Source organism: Eumetopias jubatus, unplaced genomic scaffold, assembly GCF_037043125.1.
Source record: "Eumetopias jubatus isolate StellerSeaLion01/CBP00866 unplaced genomic scaffold, mEumJub1_p1.0 scaffold_2, whole genome shotgun sequence".
Classification (NCBI taxonomy): Eukaryota; Metazoa; Chordata; class Mammalia; order Carnivora; family Otariidae; genus Eumetopias; species Eumetopias jubatus.
In genome coordinates, this window is record NW_028274808.1 from 162,536,755 (window position 1) to 162,553,422 (window position 16,668).

At 37.5% G+C, this 16,668-nt stretch overlaps 1 protein-coding gene across 2 annotated transcripts in view; it reads right to left on the reverse strand.

The window, feature by feature from the left end:
- The window catches only part of SLAIN2 (SLAIN family member 2), an 81,106-nt gene that overhangs the window by 41,553 nt on the left and 22,885 nt on the right, over positions 1-16,668 (reverse strand). For both annotated transcript variants that reach the window (XM_028100673.2, XM_028100672.2), the window contains exon 2: positions 4,398-4,546. In XM_028100673.2, the coding sequence (XP_027956474.1) occupies positions 4,398-4,546 (149 nt within the window). The remainder of the gene's footprint in view (positions 1-4,397; positions 4,547-16,668) is intronic.

Below are 16,668 nucleotides of genomic sequence, written 5' to 3' on the forward strand. Positions count from 1 at the left end.
TTTATTTATTTTTTTAAAAGATTTTATTTATTTATTCATGAGACGGGGGGGGGGGAGAGGGAGGGAGGGAGGGAGGGAGGGAGGGAGGGAGGGAGAGAGGGAGAGAGGGAGAGAGGGAGAGAGGGAGAGAGAGAGAGAGAGAGAGAAGCAGAGGGAGAAGCAGGCTCCCAAGGAGCAGGGAGCCCGATGTGGGACTCGATCCCAGGACCCCGGGACCATGACCTGAGCCGAAGGCAGACGCTTAACCATCTGAGCCACCCAGGCGCCCAGATGCCACAACTTTAAACATATTTAGTATGTAGTATGTGGCAGGATCTCAGAAATACCAACCTGAGCAGAAATTGGGGTGTTAATTTCTTCCCCTTTACTCTTTGATCTCCTTTTAAGCTTATTCTCTTCTACTTGGTTATTTGTTTAATCCCTAGCATTTCAAGTCCTCAGCCCTTTTATCTTCTCACTCTACACCATATTCCTTCTCCTAAGAAATCTCATTCATGCCCATGACGTCAGTTATTACCTGTATTCCAAAAACTCCCCATTATTTGTATCTCCAGTCCTAAGTTTTCCTGGACTTCAGTCCCACGTGTGCTGCCTATTTAATGTCTCCCCTGTGGGTATGGTGCATATACCTCAGAGTCAACATTTCTAAATTCAAACTCATGATTTTCCCACTAACATTGAATTCTCTTCCTGGGTTTATTATCTCAGAATGATTAATAACATTCATCCTGTCACACAAGCTGGAAACCTAGATCATTGTTGATACTTCTCACTCATTTCCTCAAATCTGGTTCATTCATTTTTCCTTCCACATCTTTTCATCTCCACTACCATCAACACACACTGCCCAGCTGTCATTATCGATCCCCCTCAAAAGCATCCTACATTCATTCACTTTTGGCCCTTTCCAATCTACTCTCCATACTACAGCTAAGCAAGACCTTAACCAAAATTCAAAACTGATCACGTCTTCCTGCCCATACACACCACGCGCTGGAATAAAACCCTCCAAAATCTTTCTATTGCTTTTAGAATACAGTCCAAAACCTTTAACATAATCTATAATAAGGCCTTGCAAAGTCTGGCTCCTACATATCTTTCTGGCCATACCTCACATCTCTCCCTTCCTTAGTCTTCTTCAGCCACCACCCTGGCTTGTTCCAGGTCCTCAAGTGTGGGCTGTACTCCCCCCACACGCTCCCACAGGCCTTCCACAGAGCCTTTGCACATGCTGTCTTCTCTACTTGGAATACGTTACTCCCTCTTCTGCCTTCCCCCTTAAATCACTCACATTTTTCTGAATCTTTAGGACTCAGGTCAAACATTGCTTCCTGAGGTAAAATTCCTATTTCTCAAAGCTCAAAGCACTAGGTACCATTCTTTCATTACATATGACCAGTTATAAAAATTATTTTGTATTAGTACATTTTCCCTAGATGACAAACTCCATGAGTTCAGGTACAGTGTTAGTGTTTCCTCATCATGTATCCTCTACCCTTTCCCCAAAGTCTGATACATACCAGCCTCTCAGTAAATATTAACTGAATATATACCTGATGAATAAGATTGATTTGAATAGAGGATCTGGCCACCATATGAATGGATAAAATAATCAAAACAAGGGAATCCAGGCAAAAGAGACCTGGGTCACCCTAAATTTAAAAAGTGGGCAGATGGGGGATGGGGAAATGGGCAATTTAATGGATACAGAATTTTAGTATGGGATGATGAAAAAGTTCTGGAGATGGACAGTGCTGATGGATGCACAGCATTAAATCCAGTACTTGATTATACCTAGTAGTTCAAGAATAGCAGTTTCTCTTACACACTCCCACTATCTTTAATACCTTGTTATATAATAAAGCAAAAAGCTACTCCCTCAAATTGCTATTTTTGAGGTGCTATTTTGGTTTTTTCCTTCTAAGTGCAACTTACTAATTACCAATTGTTAATAGTTCCTATGTCTTAGGGTGTTTTAAACCAGGGTTTAGTAAACTATAGCCTGTGAGCCAAATCCAGCCCATCACTTCTTTTTGTAAATAAAGCTTTACTGGAACACAGCCATGCCCATTCATAGTCCACAAAGCCTAAGATGTTTACTATCTGGCTATTTACAGAAAAAGCTTGCCAACTCTTTTTTTAATGTTTATTTATCTACTGTCTGCCACACCCATTAGAATATAAGCTCTGGTCTATTTTATTCATTGCAATATCCTCAGAGCTGAGAACAATACGTAGCACATAATAGGTTATGAACATATAGTACTGAATGATGAAAACTCTTAACTGTAAAATATACTTACATTCTTTTTTTTTTTTTAAAGATTTTATTTATTTGACAGAGAGAGACACAGCGAGAGAGGGAACACAAGCAGGGGTAGTGAGAGAGGGAGAAGCAGGCTTCCTGCTGAGCAGGGAGCCCGATGCGGGGCTCGATCCCAGGACCCTGGGATTGTGACCTGAGCCGAAGGCAGACGCTTAACGACTGAGCCACCCAGGCGCCCCATACTTTCATTATTTCTAAGATGAGATAGAATACTAGAAAATTGTTCCTAAAGATGTTCTTAATAAACATCTAAATAATATCATCTAGGGGCACCCTGGTGCCTCAGTCAGTTAAACGTCTGACTCTTGATTTTGGCTCAGGTCATGATCTCAGGGTCATGAGGTCAAGCCCTGCACTGGGCTCCACGCTCAGTGGGGAGTCTGCTTGAGAGTCTCTCTCCTCACTCTGCTCACACATGTGTGCATACGCGCACACACATACGCTCTCTCTCTCAAATAAATCTTTAATATCACCTACCCGGAATAAGTTAGAAATTTTCCAGTTATTTCAAATTGTCTACTACCTTGTCTACATATTTCTAATAATCTCTTATATAATTTAAATCAAGCTCCAGGATATAATTCTATAATAATACTTAATATTCAGAAAAAACATTTTTAGTCTATGGCCATACCACCTGAACATACTGATCTTGTCTGGTCTTGGAAGCTAAGCAGGGTCAGGCCTGGTTAGTACTTAGATGGGAGAAAAAAAATATTTTTAAATTACATAAAAGCGACTGCTTTTTCAAAAAGGATCCTCCATGCAAGGAAAAAGTAACAATTTGGTGTCAAAACAGATTCACATCTCTGTACTCACATCTTATATGTTATTTTCATGTAATAACCACTACTTCTAGCTAACCAAACTATGCTTCATCAGACGCCACTTTAACTGTTTAGTTTCCCCTTTGTCTCCCCCGAACATTTTTAGCTTACACTCTAATAGCAGCACAGTTTTAATAATTAAGCAAAATAAGCGATTTTAAGTACATGGCTGTCAAGTAAATGCAAGGCAAAACAGAAAACCTATTTAGGATTAGTAATCACACATCAATTCCTCACTACATAAGTATTCCAAAAAACAGTAACATTCTTAAGAGATCAAGAGAAATTCCAAGAAAGAGTAAATATTTTTCCTACATTTCTACCCACACTGGCATGCTATATTAAATGCCATAAATAGTGACAGGCACATTTTGTCAGCTTTGTGAGTGCTATTAAACAAAAGAGCATAAAAGCAATCTGAACTAAAATGCCAAGTTAGAAACAAAAAACAAGGGAAAGAAAATGAATACATTTATTAAGTACCTACTATGAGCCAGAGAAACATGCTAGACTCTTGCATAAACACTATCATCTAGTCCTTAAAATAAATGTACAAGGTTCATCATTCTTATGAGAAAACTGAGCTCACAGAAGTTAAATAATGCCGAGAGTCACTCAGTAACTAAGTGCTAGAGTGAGAATGAGGTCTCTTAGGTTCTCAGGCTGTACCTTTCTACCACATCAGAATTTCCCGAGGGTAGTGAGATGATTTTAGATGATACCAAAGCTATTTTTTAAAAGTTATTTGTTTTAACTTGTATTGGGGAAAAAACCCTGCTGCAAAAACCCATTATTTCATGGATATTATTTTTTTAAGATTTTACTTATTCATTTGAGAGAGAGAAGGAGAGAGAGAGGGAGAGTGCGCATGCATGAGCAGGAAGGAGGGTCAGGGGGAGAAGCAGACTCCCAGCTGAGTAAGGAACCTAATGTGGGGCTCCATCCCAGAACCCCAGGACTATGACCTGAGCCGAAGGCAAACGCTTAACCAACTGACCCACCCAGGTGCCTCCATGGATATTATTCTTCAGGATGAAGTGAAATAAAAATAAAAAGATTGGGGGGAAAAACTATTAATAGCACAGGATTATGTGCATATGGCAAAAACTCATGATGGCATGCACAATGAGATTCAAAAAACACTAGCAAGCAAAGAACTGCCTTCCTAAAAACATACCCACTCAACATTTATCTGGTTTTTGATTAAAAAAAGAGATGAATTTACAAGTAAAATTAAGACATACCTGACATAGTTTGATCAAGTTTGTGGATAAGAGACTTTTTAGCACATTCAACATCAGGACTTGGGTAATCCAAAACTTGCCTGCACCAAACTAATGGACTAACTGATTTCTGCATTGGTGTAAGTTTTTTCTTTGGTGATGAATACAGCCTGGAAGAAAACAAAAACAAAAAGGGTGACATTCATTATTAAGCACAAGGTCAGAAGACAGAGATCCTTTTGGACAGATTTAAATTGGGAGGGGGCGTCGTAGGTGTCACAGATCATCTTTAAAATCATCCACATTTTACTTTGTGCGTAAAAAGAAAATGACACTAAAATGAACAAAATTAACTGAAATTTCAAATTTTAAATAAACCCAAATGAAGCCAACTGTCCAATCCTAAAATGTCTTATTTTTCTCTTTTAGTCTCATTACAAAAACTATGAGCAAACATCTGTCTTTACAGTTTATGCTGTTTTCACTAGTACTTGACCAACTCCCTAATATAACCATATCATTAAGTATTGTCTAGGAGACAGAATGAGGAGATAAATACCTTGTTTTCCACCTCCTAGTTCCCTTCCTACCACAAACGACCCAAAACTACCATTAGTAATTAATTCCTTTTAGTTAAGCGGTACACTCTGTAGCCCTCTTTTCAAGCTTTGATACATCAGAAAAAAGCAATACTTTAAATCCTTAATAACTTAGTATGAATCCATTTATTAAATTTACTTCAGTCTTGGCAAAGAGTAGGACAGTATTTTATAAGCTCCTGTGGAAGGATACAAAAGAAAAGGTGAGAAGACAAGGGAGGGAAACACTTAAATTTTCTACTTCATAGTTTTTTCCTCAGATTGGTCTAGATTATGTCAATTGATACTGATTTATTTCAAATATGATGCCATATGAAAAATGTGAAGTTAACTGAATTCTACCCAGAGTGATTCCCAAATTAAGACACCTTAAGTGGAATTAATGAAGTAAACAAAAGTATACTTTGATTTATCCACATAGTTAAATGTCTCAATAAAGCCAGGAGTTTGTAATTTCATATTTTACATTAATCAAGGTAGGGCAATAAAATGAAGTGTGTTCTGGCATAAATATTTAAATATATCTCTACTGTACCAGAATTGACGAACTACTTTCTAGTGACAATATATACATTTTCCATCTCTTTTCTCATCTCCCCTACTTATAACTTAGGTGTGTCACTCACATCAACTATTTAGCTCTGATCAAGATAATCAAGACTAATAGGGTAAATAATCATTTCTCTAGTCAAAATCCATGTTCATTTGGACAAAAAATGAAATAAAATCTCAATTTAGTAAATAACTTATTAACAGTTCAAAAAGAAAAGAAACCAAGGGGGTTCATTCTCTTTCCAACTTAAATATTACAATGTTTCATAATAAATCTCTATCTCAGCATTCCCATTTTAATTGTGATAACTATCATATACAGATATTCTAGGTTAGCAAATACTTAGCAAACAAAACCTCTATAGATGAATAAGTACCAATAAAATCACTTTCTGATAGCTTTCTTTCAACATATAACTTTTCCCTACACTGACTGGTTTCACACAATTTACCCATATGATTCATGTATACTACGTTTCATAGCTAATAGCAGAGGAATATACTAATAGTAAAAAGTGCAAGGAGCATGAGTGAGCTTCAAAAGCATGCTCAAAGAAGCCAGCCACCAAAAACACACATATTATATGATTCCATTTATATGAAATGTCTAGAAAAGGACACAGAGCAGAAAGTAGATTAGTCATTGCCTAGGACTGGAGGTAGGAATGGGAAAGAGATTTCTTTCAGGGTGATATAAATTTTCTAAAATTACATGGTGCTGATGGCTGTGGTAACAATGTCATGATTGTAAATATACTAAATTCTTGAATTATATGATGAGTTTTCTTGTACATAAATTATACAAGTATGGGTAAATTTTGAGGTATGTAAGTTATATACTGATAAAACTTTTATAAAAAATTGTAAGGTGCTTTTAGAATCTTTAAAAAGATAGAATCTACTATAAACTAATTGAATAAAACAGTAATTCAAAATCAATTACACTAAAGCATCATCATCTCTCCTATATCACATGCATGGTAGCTTTCCTATTTTTGTCAATGGCACCATTCTTTCAGTTATAAAAGCTAAAAATATAAGAGTAATTTTGGATTCCTCCATCTGTTTTATTTCCTACCTTCACCAATAATGTTACTAAGTCTTGCTGATCCTACATGTACAAACTACCTTCCCCCCCACTATTCCTATATTTACTTCCCTAACTGGCAATAGAGACTGCCCCTTCCTTCCATTAACAGATAAAAGTTAATGTAGCAACCTGTACATTCCTAGAGTGATGAAAAGAGGGAGACGGATTCAATAACCCCTGAGTATGCCAACTATCTCCTATCACTCTCTCCTCTTATTTCAGTGCTCCATCACTACCCCCAAGTCTAAAACTGGAGTGCTGTGGCCCAAATGGTATTGGCACAAAAATAATTCTTTGGTCAATCTTTGGTTGAGGTTTCAAAGTACTTCTAAACCTGCCAGAGGACACATAAACTGAGTTGTAGCTTGTAACTGGATCTTCTTTTAGCAAGACCAAGGTGTTTCAGTCCCTGAATTTTAAAGAAAAATCCGTAATAAAAATATTTGAATAACTATACATATTATCTCCTTTGTTTCTCACAAACACATAGACTTCTTCCAAATAACTTTTGCACACATAGACTTCTTCAAATTTTGCCTACTAAAAACATTTTTCTCACTCTGCTGCTTTTTTTTTTAAAGATTTTATTTATTTATTTGAGAGAGAGAGATTGAGAGATGGAGAGCACGAGAGGGAAGAGGGTCAGAGGGAGAAGCAGACTCCCCACTGAGCAGGGAGCCCAACGCGGGACTCGATCCCGGGACTCCAGGATCATGACCTGAGCCGGAGGCAGTCGCCCAACCAGCTGAGCCACCCAGGCACCCTCACTCTGGTGCTTTTGAAGTTTTTAAATAACAATATTTGGCTTAATGAGGAGGAACTTAGTTCTGATGGACACCACCAGTATATAGATGGCTAATGCAACTTACAACAGGTTGAGATTTGTCAGGTTTTTACTTGCCAAGAAAACGTGAAGCATATAACTTCATTACCCTAATTCTGCTAAAATTAAGTCATAGAGCCTCTCTCTACCGCCACCCAGCATCAACAACGCAGGAGACAAGGGGGAGTGAGCACCTCATCTCCCTTCCCCAGGCCTTTACATGTCAGCAGAGCCCAGTACAGAGCTGATTTTATACCCCACCCATCCATCTGGAAGGAGACAGTGTGAGCCAGGGCCTGGCAGGGAGCTGAACATCTACCCCATGCATTACATCTAAACAAGACTGCTTACTAAAAAAGAAGAAATATGATTATGAGTCTCACAATATAACACCCAGAATGTCCAGGATACAACCGGAAATCACTCATCATACCAAAACAAAACAAAACAAAAAAACAAAAAACAGTTAAAGGAGGGACAGAGAACAAAAACACTTGAGTCAAATTGAAAACAAAAAGCAAAATGGCAGACATGAATCTAACCACAGCAATGATTACATTAAATGTGAACAAGACTATAAACAATCTATTCAAAAGAGATGGTCAGACTGGATTAAAAAAAAAAAAAAAAGACCCAACTATATGTTATCTATAAAAGAAACACCTGAGATTCAAAGTCACAAGTCGGGGAGTCTGGGTGGCTCAGCTGGTTAAGAGCCTACCTTCAGCTCAGGTCATGATCCCAGGGTCCTGGGATCAAGCCCCATGTCAGGCTCTCTGCTCAGAGGGTAAAACAAACAAACAAAAAAACCAAAGTCACAAGTAGGTTGAACTAAAAGATGAGAAGATATACCATGCAAATAGTAACCATAAGAGAGCTGGAGTTTAAGATAAATATTACTAGAGACAAAGAAAAACATATAAATATATCAGGAAGGTAGAACAATCAAATGTAAAGATACCTACTAACAGTAGCAGAATAAAAGGAAAAAGAGACAATTGAAAAATTTTATTTGGAGTTTTCAATAGCTTCCTCTTCCTGAAAAAAAAAAGAGCTACGTAGAGAAATCAGTAAGGATATGGAAATCTTGAACATTATCAATTTTACTTTACTGACAATTAAGGGGCACTCAATCCCCCAATAACAGAATACACGTTCTTTTTAAGTACACATGGAACATTCTTCAGGTCAGACCAATTCAACCATGAAAAAGTCTTTTGAGTTTAAAAACTTCAAACCACAATGGAATTAAATTAGTAATCAACAGAAAGTTAGTAAATCCCAAATATTTAGAAATTAAACAACACACTTATAAATAACCACAGGTCAAAGAATATATCACAAGGGAAATTAGAAAATATCTTGAACTGAAAAAAAACAAAATATAAATACCAATTAGGTGATGAAGACAGTGAAGTACTTAGAAGCAAATTTAGAATTTTAAAATCATTAGGAAAGAAAAGAGGTCTCAAATCAACAATCTAAGCATAAAAAAGGAAGAGCAAATTAAACAAAAGGCAGTCAGAAGGAGGGAAAATATAAATATTAGCAAAATAGAAAAATAGAAAAATAGATGGGGGGGAACCAAAGTTGGTTGTTTGAAAAGATCTAAAAATGGTAACTCTTCAGATCTACCAAAAAAAGTTAGAAAACACTAATTACCAAAATTAGAAAGAGTGAACATTGCTACAAATAAGATGATAAAGGAATATTATGAACAATTTTATGCAAACAGGTAACTTAAATAGAATATACAAATTCTTAGAAAGATACAAGTTACCAAATGGGACTCACAAAGAAATAGAAAATCTGAAGAAATTGAATTAGGAATTAGAAATCTTACTGCAAAGAAAACCCCATGCCCAGGTGCCTTCACTTATTAATGTTATCAACACTAAAGAAAAAAAATGCCAATCCTTTACAAACTCTCTCAGAAAAATAGATCTAATGGTAAAAGACTGAATTCTTCTAGGACTGGGAATAAAGTTAAGGGTGCAACTGCTCATCATGTCTCTACAGTGATATCCTGGAGTGTCTAGCCAGTAGAAGTCAAGAAAAAGATATTAAAGACATCGTATTGAAAAGAAAGAAGCAGGGGCGCCTGGTTGGCTCAGTCATTAAGCGTCTGCCTTCGTCTCAGGTCATGATCCCAGGGTCCTGGGATCGAGCCCCGTGTCAGGCTGTGCTCTCTTTCTCAAATAAATAAATAAAATCTTAGAAAAGAACGAAAAACAGTCTTTATTTGCAGACAACATGATCCTGTATATAGAAATGACTTTGTAGGAATCCACCAAAACCAAAAACACCCAACTAGAATAAATGTGTTTAGTAAGGTCGTGGGATATAAGTTCAGTAGGCAGAAAATCAATTGTATTTCTATATATTATCAATGAACAATTCAAATGGGATATAACAAATGAAGTACAAGAGTTGTACACTGAAAACAAACATTGCTGAGATAAATTAAAGACGACTCAAATAAATGGAGAGATGTACTATGTTCATAGACCTGAAGACTCAATACTGTTGAGATGCCAATTTTTGGAAAATGATCTACACAACTGACACAATCCCTAAAAAATCTCAGCAGGCATTTTTATAGATATTGACAAGCTAATTTTAAAAGTTATAGGAAAATGTAAAGGGCAAAGAATGGCCAAAACAATTTTGAAAAGAAAAAAATCCTAAAATAAAACAAAACAAAAAAACACCCTGAAAATCTCTGCTCTTACTTCTTTCTGATCCCTTCTATACAATGAAGCCCAACTGTTTTCTAAAATATGAATCTATGTTAATATTCCTGTGCTAAAAATTCTGTCCCACTTTCCTTTTTGCCCTTATGATAGAGCCCTTTCCAAAAAATGGGTCCCCACAGCCCTTGAGGCATGAGCAGTGATCTAACTGTTGCAATACTCTTTTATTTTTAAGCTATGTTTCTCACCCTCCTCCACCACCCAAATCTTAATAACAGCCATATGGTACTAACTTCTATTCCTGGAAAGCCGAACACTTTTACTTCTAGGTCACATGTGCATGTTGTCCCCTTTGTCTGAAACAAGCTCAATTCTACTTTTTGCTTATCTCACCCTCCCCTGCCCAACCTCAGCCATCCCATTCCTACTTTTTACTGCATCTCGGCTTAAATGTCACTTCATCAGGGAAATCTTTCTTCAAGACCTCTCATAAGACTAGTACTACATGGTGAACCAAGGTGTTTTAACAAAGCAACTTTGCAGCCACTTAACTATGTCCTATCAAAAAGAAAATTCCTCTAACGTTCATTCTAGTTACAAAAGACCTACTTTATACTTTGTTCATTTTAGTCCTTTTGAAGTTTTTAAGTTAGTATTTTATAAATTGAAAATAGACTTTTAAAAATGTACTAGAGACAATAAAAATGCTAAAATATGGGTGAACCTTATAAACATTATACTAAGTAAAAGAAGCCAGCCACAAAAGACCACATCCTATATATCATTTATACGGAAGGACTAGGATAGGCCAATTTTTGAGACAAAAAAGTAGTTTAGTGGTTGCCTAGGGATTGGAGAGGGCATAGGGAGAAGAGAAATGGGAAGTGACTGTCAATGGGTACATGGTTTCTTTGGGGTAAACTGAAAATATTCTGAAACAAGACTATGGTGATGGTTGTATTATTCTGTAAATATATGAGAAATCACTGAATACTAAAAACCATAGTACACTTTAAACATGCCAATTTTGTAGTATGTAAAATATCTCAATAAAGCTGTTTTAAAAATCTGTTAGAAACAAATTGGCCCTCACAGACACATGAAAAAATGTTCAACATAACTCAGCATCAGGGAAATACAAATCAAAACCACAATGAAATACCACCTCACATAAGTCAGAATGGCTAAAATTCACAAGTCAGGAAATGACAGATGTTGGCAAGGATGTGGAGAAAGGGGAACCCTCCTACACTGTTGGTGGGAGTGCAAGCTGGTGCAGCCACTCTGGAAAACAGTATGGAAGCTCCTCAAAAAGTTGAAAATAGGGGGGCGCAGGGTGGCTCTGTTGTTAAGCGTCTGCCTTCAGCTCAGGTCATGATCCCAGGGTCCTGCGATCAAGCCCCACATCGGGCTCCCTGCTCGGCGGGAAGCCTGCTTCTCCCTCTCCCGCTCCCCCTGCTTGTGTTCCCTCTCTCGTTGTGTCTCTCTCTCTGTCAAATAATTAAATAAAATCTTAAAAAAAAAAAAAAAGTTGAAAATAGGGCCACCTGGCTGGCTCAGCCGGTTAAGCATCTGCCTTCAGCTCAGGTCATAATCCCAGAGTCCTGGGATGGAGCCCAGCATTGGGCTCCCCGTCCAGTGGGAAGCCTGCTTCTCCCTCTCCCTCTGCCTGCAGCAACCCCTGCTTGTGTTTGCTTGCTCTGTCAAAGAAATAAATAAAATCTTAAAAAAAAAAAAAGGGTAGAAAATAGAGCTACCTACGACCCAGCAATTGGGTAGTGGGTATTTACCCCAAAGATACCAATGCAGTGATCCCAATGGGCACCTGCACCCCAATGTTTATAGCAGCAATGTCCACAATAGCCAAACTATGGAAAGAGACCAGATGTCCACTGACAGATGAATGGATAAAGATGTGGTGTGGTGTGGTGTGTGTGCGTGTGTGTGTGTGTGTATGTGTAATGGAATATTACACAGCCATCAAAAACGAAATCTTGCCATTTGCAACAACATGGATGGAACTAGAGGATATTATGCTAAATGAAATAAGTCCATCAGAGAAAGACAATTATCATACGATCTCACTGATATGTGGAATTTAAGAAACAAAACAGGAGTATAGGGGAAGAGAGGAAAAAATAAAACAAGACTAAACAAGAGAGGGAGAAAAACCCAAGAGACTCTTAATCAGAGGATGTTTCCTACGATTGAGGGTTGCGGTAACAGTGATGGAGATTAAGGAGGCCATGTGATGTAATGAGCACTGGGTATTAGATAAGACTGATGAATCACAGACCTGTACCTCTGAAACCAATAATACATTAATTAATTGAATTAAAAATTAAAAAAAAAGGCCAAGATATTACTTTTTCCCTTAGAATGATCATTACAGAAGAATTAAACATCATTAATATAATTTATGTATACCGTCTGAGAGAACTAGTCAAAATGTAATTAAGAATATTATGAAACTGACAGTAATAAATCATATTTCGGCCCATATGTCACACATACCTTTACAATATGATTGGTGATAAAAACAGCTAAGAACAGGGACGCTTGGGTAGCTCAGATGGTTAAGTGTCTACCTTGGCTCAGGTCATGATCCCAGGGTACTGGGATCGAGTCCCACATCAGGCTTCCTGCTTGGCAGGAAGCCTGCTTCTCCCTCTCCCTCTACTGTTCCTCCTGCTTGTGCTCTCTTGCTCTGTCAAATAAATAAAATCTTAAAAAAAAAAAAAAGAAAAAAGGCCAAGAATATAACTATTATTTTTTTAAAAAGTATGATGACTTTCAGTAATATAGAAATATATAAATGTAAGGAGTGGTAATAACCTCCCTTTCCCTACCAGTTCTATCCCAAGTTATTTACAGTTTGGAATAAGTCTCTCCTGACTTTATGATGAACACATAGTAGACATATAACTGAATGATGGAAAAATAAATAAATAATGGATAGGAAAGGAGACTGGAGTTACTTTGCTGAATTTATGGTAACCATAGTAATCCCTTTTCATATTGTAGTCAGCTGAAAGTAAGCTAGTGAAGCTAACAATAAAGATTTAACTTTAAAGTAAAAATAAAAGTTATATTAAAATTGTTATGGGGGACGCCTGGCTGGCTCCATCTGTTAAGAGTCTGCCTTCGGCTCAGGTCATGATTCTGGGGTCCTGGGATTGAGCCCGAGTTGGGATCCCTACTTGCCGGGAGCTGGCTTCTCCCTCTCCTCCCTGCTTGTGATCTCTCGTGGTCTCTCTCATTGTCTCTCTCTCTCTTAAATAAATAAAATCTTAAAAGAAAAAAAAAAACAGATGGCTGTTAACTTAGACCTAGCTTAAATGTTAAAAAAATAATAGGGCGCCTGGGTGGCTCAGTTGGTTAAGCAACTGCCTTCGGCTCAGGTCATGATCCTGGAGTCCCGGGATCGAGTCCCACATCGGGCTCCCTGCTCAGCAAGGAGTCTGCTTCTCCCTCTGACCCTCCCCCCTCTCATGTGCTCTCTCTCTCTCTCTCTCATTCTCTCTCTCTCAAATAAATAGATAAAAAATCTTTAAAAAAAAAATAATAATAATAAAGCACGCCTGGGTGGCTCAGTTGGTTAATTATATTATATTTAATCCCTATTTTACAGATAAGGTCACTGAGACACAATGAGATAAATGACTTGTCCGAAGTGACATAGTTACTAAGTGACAAAACCAAGTTAACTCCAGAACCTGTGCGCTTAACTATTATATTTTACTGCCTAATGAGCCTCTTGGCTGGCTCAGTCGGTAGAGCATTGGATTTGATCTCAGGATGGTGAATTTGAGCCCCGCGATGGGGGTAGAATTTACTTAAAAACAAAAAACTCCAGTATACTCATCATTCTAATGGCTCCTGCGGTTTCCCTGTTCTCTTTTCCTAAGCCCTACCAACCATAGAGCATAAAGTTGTAACTGATCCCACTATTACAATAAAAAAATCAGAACTCCATTCTCAATTGAAAAAAACCTCTTCGGGTGCCTGGGTGGCTCAGTTGATTAAGCAACTGCCTTCGGCTGAGGTCATGATCTATCTGGGGTCCCAGAATCAGTCCCACATCGGGTTCCCTGCTCAGCTTCTCCTTCTGACCCTCCCCCCTCTCACGCTCTCTCATTCTCTCTCTCAAATAAATAAATAAAATCTTTAAAAAGAAAAAAAAATATCTTCAGTTTATATATATAGCAAGAGTCTTTTTGAAATTTTAGATTGATCATGCCATTAACTATTATATTTGGCCCATTAGCAGACTTAAAGGCATATATACTACATTTATATGAAGAAATATAAAATACTCTTCTGGTTTTTAGAGAACTATCATTGGTATTACCAATAATAATGGCAATTATTAGCAAAGCAAATTCATTAAGAAATTCTTATACAGTTTACAAGCACTGAGACGCCTGGGTGGCTCAGTTGGTTAAGTGTCTGCCTTCTGCTCAGGTCATGATCCCAGGGTCCTGGGATCGAGTCCTGCATTGGGCTCCCTGCTCAGCGGGGAGCCTGCTTCTCTATCTGCCTGCCACTCCCTCTGCTTGTGCTCTCTCTCTCTGACAAAGAAATAATATTTAAAAAAAACAAAACAGTTCACAAGCACTTAAGTGACATTAGCTACAGGGTAGGTAGGACACATATATAAACAGAAAGTATGACAGCAGAATACAACACAGTGAGCCAAAAAACAGGGCAGAGCAAGCAAGCAAGCCGAAAAGACTAAAGAAAAGCTTTAAAACAGTGAATTCCAAAGTTTCAAACAGTGACACTCTATGCTTCCATTTTCATTTCATGACTCTGTTGATTCTCATTCCAGTATGGCAAGAGTTTTTTAATTTTAAGAAAATCAAAACAGTTTTGGGCGCCTGGGTGGCTCAGTTGGTTAGGCGACTGCCTTCGGCTCAGGTCATGATCCTGGAGTCCCGGGATCGAGTCCCGCATCGGGCTCCCTGCTGGGCGGGGAGTCTGCTTCTCCCTCTGAACCTCTTCCCTCTCATGCTCTCTATCTCTCATTCTCTCTCTCTCTCAAATAAATAAATAAAATCTTTATAAAAAAAAAAAGAAAATCAAAACAGTTTTGATGTTCTCTGAGATTCCACAAAAGTGAGGTTGGAAACTACTTCTTTAAAAAGACAATTTTCTAGTGTTTGAGGCATAGCCACGTACTGCTGGGAAACAATAGTTACAATGAGACCAACTTTGAGTGCAGCAATCAAAAACTGAGGGTTTTTTTTTTTTTTTTTGGTGTTTTGTTTTGTTTGAGAAAAGACATCAGGAAGGCTGGGAGTCTCAAACTAAACCAGACTGCAAAATTTTGACAATAGCGGCAGAGCATGACAGTCCTTATGTATACTAACTAAACATATAATTTCAGCCACAACCACATACAATATAACAATTACTACTAAAAGCAGAATTTTTTAGTCCACAGAGAACATAAATTTGTGTGTGTGTATATATTTACATACAGATATATAGGTTACATGTATATGAAGTGTGTGTGTTTGTGTACAATCCACACTGATTCTTTTAGAGTACTTTGCTGGTTAATAACTTTTTTTTTTATTGGTGAAATGCCTTAAACAGGATTTTATCTGTAGAAGCCATGGTACTTATGGCTTACAAGTCATAACTTTTAGCAAATGACATGTCCTTCAAATCCCGGGTAATAATGCCTACATACTATAATGACTTTTAACAATTTGTCAACTAAGGTTAGGTTTTAAAAATTAATATATTTTTCTCATTGTTAAGAAAGTTTCTGCACAAGTATCTGAGAAAAGATAGAGCATAAAGTTAGAATCCACAAGGGTGCCTGGGTGGCTCAGTTGGTTAAGCGACTGCCTTCAGCTCAGGTCATGATCCTGGAGTCCTGGGATCGAGTCCCACATCGGGCTCCCTGCTCAGCAGGGAGTCTGCTTCTCCCTCTGACCCTCCCCTCTCTCCTGCTCTCTCTCTCATTCTCTCTCAAATAAATAAATAAAATCTTTATTAAAAAAGAAAGTTAGAATCCACAACACACTGGTAACAAAGGTGTGTTAATACAATAAAGATTAAACAACTCTTTTATCAGAGAATTTTGTATTTGCAAGTATTCCTACAGGTTCTAAAATTAGTTTCTCGAATTATAAAATTAAATATTTTATCCACTTTGTGAAAATATGAACAAAATAATTGGAGGAATCTAAGCCTCACTTTAAGACGAATTCAAGACTTGCCTTTTTCATGAGGCATTCCAACCACCATAGTTCTCATGACTACTTATCACCTTAACATACTACTCTACTCATAGTAAGTACCCAATGTATGTGTGATATATTATGTATTTGATACAGATATGTTTACATATCTGTATTCAAATATGTGTTTATCCCCAACAACAGGTTGGCCTAAAACATCAGGTAACTGAAGTGCTAAAGAAAATCTGGCAATATTTTTATGTTACATGCCAGAGTAGAAGTGAGAATGGTACTCTGTACTGTTTATAGAATTAAAATTAATATTAAGAGCAGCTCAGACA